Source organism: Alosa pseudoharengus, unplaced genomic scaffold (assembly GCF_046254945.1).
Source record: "Alosa pseudoharengus isolate Yale_2024_CS ecotype anadromous, Long Island Sound unplaced genomic scaffold, YU_APseudo_1.1 YU_APseudo_1.1_scf_13, whole genome shotgun sequence".
Lineage (NCBI taxonomy): Eukaryota > Metazoa > Chordata > Actinopteri > Clupeiformes > Clupeidae > Alosa > Alosa pseudoharengus.
Window position 1 is genome coordinate 18,186,468 of NW_027468598.1, and position 6,561 is coordinate 18,193,028.

Consider the following 6,561-nt stretch of genomic DNA (forward strand, 5'->3'; position numbering starts at 1 on the left):
TCATTCAACTACTGTAATTGGAGACATCTGACATTAACATGAATAGGAGTCAGACAGACATTAGTCTGTGCCCCTTCAATTGCATAACATCCATGACGCACCTGTGTATTACCTTTTCCTAATGGCACTGCCGTAAAAAAATAATGATTCTGAATGTTATTTCCAGGATGCATTCTTCAGTAAATAACATCAACATAACGCAAATGCTCCGTTCGTCTGGTTGTAAACATTGTACCCACTGGCTGTTAGCCAAATGAACCTCTCTCCTGATTCCATACTGTCTCCATCAGACAATCAACACTTCTTTTGACGAAAGCACAGCCCTGTTGTTCTCGGGGCTACAATTACCGTCACATTAGCTGCATGTCTGACGACAGAGCCCTGAGCTGTGAACAGTGTCTAAACTAGACCAGCGTGAGCATGGTTAGGGTTGGGCCCTGGCTGTTCATCTACCTGAGGGGATTGCACAGGCACATTGATAGTCATTTTTGTTGTTGATGTGATGTTGAAATGACACTCAGTCTGTTTCATTCTACAGTGAGAATAAAGAAGTATGCACTGAAGTGGAAGAAGTGTTTGGTTCTGGGTTTGCATAAGATTGATACTAAACTATTATTAATAATAATTCAGGTCAGAGAACACTTAACAGCTTGATTTGTGATGTTATGATTCTATGCCCAATAACATGGGATTATATAACATCAGTATCTGTATCATAGCTACTGAAGTTGCATTTGGTTTTCTGTTTTACATTCACTACACTCAGCTAATGAGCCTAAACTAATGGACAGGCAGACAGGGCTACAGACAAGCTGCACCAACTCCTCACATACTCAATACAGTCAGATTACAGATAACAGAAATTAGCAGTCACAGAGACATTTCACTGTTCTCAGAGCGTGTACTCTCAGACCCTTCTGAACGCAATGTAAATCCGTTTTCCTTAAGGCTTACAGAAACGTACTGCTTACAGCACCATTAAGCATGCAAATTTTAATACCCACCCACACAGACAAGGGGAACTGTCTTCCTGATTGCACTAAATCCAATCTCGATCTTCCCATGGGAGTTTGTGTGTTCTTCGGCGCAATCCTGAGACATCTCGATCTTAGTGCTGATTTGTTTTTTTCCCCAAATGTGCTCTTCCACGGCGCTTTTCGGAGGGACGGTGAGAGAGTGCTTTTGGCTCGTCGCCGCGGAATAAAATATTATTGCTCAGGCCTTGAGCGCCATGCATCAAAAACCCAAAGGTTGCGCTGCCAGCAAAAAAAAGCCCAGTGCAGCTCTCGAGGCATCTGTCCAAGCCCTCCCCTGAACAACCCTTACACACACACACACACACACACACACACACACACACAGCAGAAACGAAAACGCAGCACGGCAGAGGCGACACACACAGGCACCCACACGGCACCGGATTACACGAATGCAGAATACAGAGAGCACCAGGGGGACGTGCATCAGCCAAATAGGCCTGTGGGCTTCTGGAGGAGCATGAATGAAGGGACACGGGTTGGACATATCAGTGCTGTTTGTGTTTATTTGTGGCCTTTTCTAGAGACTGAGAGCGAGTAAGGTTGGAGACTGCAGCAGAGACAGGGGTGGACGTCATCTGTTTACAGTTTAGGTGCTTTATCAGCGTAAGGTGCAGATAAAGCACAAGTGCCCATGTGTGCCACGCACACACACACACACACACACACACACACACACAGACAGACAAATACACACGCACACACACACACACACACACACACACACACACACACACACAGAGAGATACACACACACACACACACTCATGCCACACACTTGAGGGGAAATCACTCTCAGGATGTTTGAAAACTACTCAGATTTAGGCTTATCAGTGCATTCCTCTCTGCTCTGCCACAGACTGATGAAGAAGTGAAGAAGGAGGGATTTACCCAGCAGCGGAACCATGTACTGTAGAATTCCTGAGATGTCCGCCTCTTCCCCCGAGCCAGCGTTGTCCGCATAGGGGCATTTCTCAAATGCCCACCTCTCCCCCGTCCCATCCTCTTTGCGCCTGTGAAATACACACACACACACACACACACACACACACACACACACACACATACATATACAGACACACACAAACGAGCACAAACACAAACACAATCAATTGCAATCAATGGCAGGAAAACAGCAGTTTGAAATACAAACTGCTGTTTTCCTGTATTTCATTTGAAATACAATTTATGACACACTCACAACAGATGTGCATACACAAAGCTGTGGTCCACTTATCAAAGACGGTCAGAGAGAGAAAGAGATACAGAGAGAATCAGGGACAAAAAATACCTTGTGTAAAAAAGAGAAGGACAAAATAGAATCCTAAGCAAGGGAGCAGAGAGAAAAACAGGGAAAAGACAAACCAAATGTGAATGACTGATGTGATCTCTACCTGCTTTCACTCTGTCTGTAGTGCTCCACAGTTCTCTGCAGGGCCAGCTGAATTGTTTGAGTCTGGAAGAAAGCAAAACAAAAAATCATTACTCAGCGCAGCAAGATTTCCGGACACGCCGCTGTCCTTCTGTAAGAGGGAAATACACTCTGATGCCCGCTGTGTTCATGATTACATTTCTTCTGGTCTAAAATAAAGGGCCCTTTAGACAGGAAATATCTCAACAGGGCTTTTAAGCTACAGCAAACGAGCTGCTGTTTAACCTGGAATGTGGAAGAAGCGTTGTAGAACACTTTCTCTCAGGTACCACACAGACACCGTCCAGTGGCACATCAACCCCCTTCTCACGCTATAGCTGGTGACTGGCCATTGGTGGACACAGCAAATCCCTCTGACTGGGTGGGGAAACAAAAACCGCAACCTCGTAATAAATAGCAAATCCAGCTTTTTTCTCAAAGCCTGCTTTGGTGTGGGTCTCTGAGATGGCTTTCCCCGGGAGCCTCCAGGGCTTTGTTTAATGTGATTAACACTAATGCAACATGGAGGCCATGCCACAGGAACATTATGTGCATCGCCCGCCCTCGGGGATGCCTGGAGGAGGCCGGGACCGGAACCGGAGACCCTCATGCACCACCGTGAGGCTAAACGTGTGTGTGTGTGTGTGTTCGTTAGGATGCTGATCTAAGCACAGATGAAAGCAAAGAATCTTTCTGGACTCTATTAGGAACAATGATGCGGAGTGCTCCCATGAGAGTGTCCTTGTACAGGCTATTCATTCACAGTGCACACACACACAGACAAACGCACACACACAGACACACACACACACACACACGCACACACACACACACACACACACACACACACACAAAATGAGACATCCGACACAAGGCACACATTCTGACATCATCAGTAACAGGCTGTGACAAGCTGGAGGTGTAATGCACTTCGATTTCACGTGAGCGCATGCACACACACACACAAACACACACACACACACACACACATACACACAGCCAATCACTCTCTTACACACAAATAAAACCATTTACTATGTCCTAGGGGATCTGAGAAAATGTATCTCTCGAGCATTAACTCCCATCCAAACACTTAACAGAGCAATTGGCTAATGTAATTACAGTGGCTTTTCTCTTTGAAGCACTGGCCTGGGTGGACCACTCTTTAAAGAGAATAGATGGGGAGAGGCCCAGAGAAGGTTAGAGAGAGAGAAGCTTATATCTGTAATTAAACTCATAAATGTATGTACATATGTACACACACACACACACAAAAGTGAAAGACATCCCCACACTCAACTCTGAGAGGTTAAGACATACACACACTTACACAGACACACACTCTATCTCTCATTCTCTTTCTTACACACACACACACACACACACACACACACACACACACACACACACACACACACACATGGCTTGTGTCAGTGAGCAGCTGGTTGGCTGAATGCAGCCTTGAGTGCCACTCCACCTCAAAAAGGACACGATGGGCCGAGGAGTAGCGAACATTCTGCCACAAGAAGTGGGGTCGGCTCAAAGGAGCAGCGTGTGTGTGTGTGTGTGTGTGTGTGTCTATTTGAAAGGAGGACCCTCATCATGAGCTCAAAGACAGGATGCCATAAATCTTGATACTAGCTGATATTGACACTGGTGTAATTTGTTTTCTATGCGTGAGGCGTCCTATACAAACTATCATCATTTGTAGAAATAAAACAAACTCTACCAAGTAAATTCATACAATAATGACTGAATGAATGAAAAAGCTGACAGCATTGCAGTACTTAGGCCTGACTACGCAGTGTTATACCTCAGCCATATACATCTTCCCAGGTCCCAACTCCTCTGCCCTATCTCCAAATGTATTTATTTTAGTTCTTCCTGGGCAGCCATGCGTGCAATACCCATGTAACAGCTGTGTCAAACAGCCGTGGCTTGGCTCTGGAGGTTATTTTTATGGCGGCTGATTGTGGGGGGTTGTTGGGTTCTTGAGGCCCTCGGAGTGCTGTCAGGTTCAAGGGGGAGAGATGCGTAAGGGGCAGACTGAGCCCCAGGCTAGGTCAGTGTGCGCTGGGGCTACGATGACCTCAGAGTCCTCGCGCTCATGAACACACATATGCACTCGTGCACACGCACACACACACTTTCCCGTACCATGGGTGTAGCATGGTAGACTCCCTCTGAACTATTATTCTTACAATCTCTCTCTCTCTCTATCTGTCTCTCTCTCTCTCTATCTCTCTCTTTCTCTCTTTCTCACCTACACACCCACACACACAAACAAATAAACTCAGCAAGTCATTGTTGGTCCACCCTGTTACACACACACACACACACACACACACACGGTTTTCACACACAGGTAAGCTAACTGAACAGCCTCGTTCAGGTCCTTATACTTGTATTGGCACATATGGAACATGGATGAACACATTGGCGCAAATAGATAGACCAAGAAGCTTAAAATGTCAGGCACAACGCTACAAGCCCTACCCTCAAAACATCAATTTTGTGTCTCTTCATGGCCTTGTTAAAGTTTAAGCATATGGTGAACCTTCACTGTGCATACCCTCTTCAAATAATTTTCATCCATAAAACATCTTATCTCCAAAAGTTATGTGATCATTAATTGTAATTAAAAGCTTGTGTCAATCAACCACTCTATGTTGGTATCAGCCATGAAATAATTTAAGCTAAGTTGGAATTTGCATCCAATGAAATGCTACATTGTTTCCATAACAACACAGTTTCAATTAGTTTGAAGTAGGTTGTACACTAACAGCAAAATCACTTCAGCAGTTGTTGAAAATATAGCATACACTTAATTATTTGCAGTGGGAACAAAAAAACTCTACCAGAACAGCAATGACAAATTAAAAGGAATTTAAAGATACATATAGACCAATATTTATATAGGTCTTTCATCAAGAGATATTATATAATCTCAGGTTCGCATTGTGCCTGCAACACTGCAAAGCACTAGCCTGTCTCTCAGCATTCACACTGTAAACTGCATAGAACATAAGTGTGCTCGCAAGTTGCGAGCGGGCATCCGCGGTGCGTACCGTTGGTGATGTGAGCCGCCGCAAGCTTTCGCCCAGCGAATCCAGGTTGACGCGCTTTCGCCTGGTAGTCCGCTTTATACTAGCGTCCTCGAACGGACATGACAGCGTTTCCACCGGGCTTTTCCCGTTCCAGAACACCCGTGAAAAGGGACACTCTCCGTCGTCGGGGCTCTCGAGGTAGTCAGAGCCCAGGGAGCTGAACGATTCCGATGAAATCTTCCGTGAAGACATGCTGGCAGGCGAATGGAATTCATTAGATTCTCAAGCGCGAGAGATGAGGTGAACGCACAGGTAGACGTGACAGACGGCAGGGTGATGGCATGCGATCATATCGTATCCAACGCCGAGAAACTGGCTTGCGCTCCCATTCTCGGGAAATCAAGCTGTGAGCTCCAGCGGCAGATGTAGATCATCAGGGGCCGTGTCTAGTGCCCAAAGGGGTTTGAAGACCTAGTTCTCTCCGCCTTGGCGCTGCACGGTGCTATTAAAGAACCGCGTAGTCTTCGGTGCCGTGACTCCTCAGACTTCTGTAGACTAAAGAAATACCACTCGTCATTTTGGCTGTCAGTTCAGTAGTCTTTGGGTGAAGGGAGAATTTGTGGCGATGGTGGTGCTGATGCGGACTCACAGCTGCTGCAGCGCGTAGGGAGGGAGAGACTGGAACAGTTGCACGCAGGCAACCCTCAACAACTCAAGAGCAGCCAACGAGGCGTACGCTGCGCTGTTCGCTCTGCCTCAGCATCACTATTCATTTTTATCCCTATCTCAGTTAGCAGCCAATCAGTTATTTTAGCTAAGGCCAAACCCTGCCCCCAACTCTCAGTCCTCCCTCTGTGATCTCAAACAGCTAAAAGACAGACAGAGAGAGAGAGAGAGAGAGAGAATCTGCAACGTGCGTAAGCGAATGCAAGCACTAACCTTTAAACAGACAATGTAATGTGAGGACGAATAGTGATTTTTGTGTGTAAGTGTTAAAAAAATTTACCAAACCATTGGACGACTTTCAAAGACAATAATTCCTCTTTGCAAACACGAGATTTATGAA

The 6,561-nt window shown here is 45.8% G+C and overlaps 1 protein-coding gene across 1 annotated transcript in view; it reads right to left on the reverse strand.

The window, feature by feature from the left end:
* The window catches only part of gucy1a2 (guanylate cyclase 1, soluble, alpha 2), a 52,490-nt gene extending 46,743 nt beyond the window's left edge, over positions 1 to 5,747 (reverse strand). Inside the window, exons 1-3 of the mRNA XM_076281545.1 lie at positions 5,517 to 5,747; positions 2,432 to 2,493; positions 1,929 to 2,050 (exon numbers count right to left, since the gene is read on the reverse strand). Coding sequence (XP_076137660.1) covers positions 1,929 to 2,050; positions 2,432 to 2,493; positions 5,517 to 5,747 — 415 coding nt within the window. The remainder of the gene's footprint in view (positions 1 to 1,928; positions 2,051 to 2,431; positions 2,494 to 5,516) is intronic.
* Positions 5,748 to 6,561: the final 814 nt, after the last annotated feature.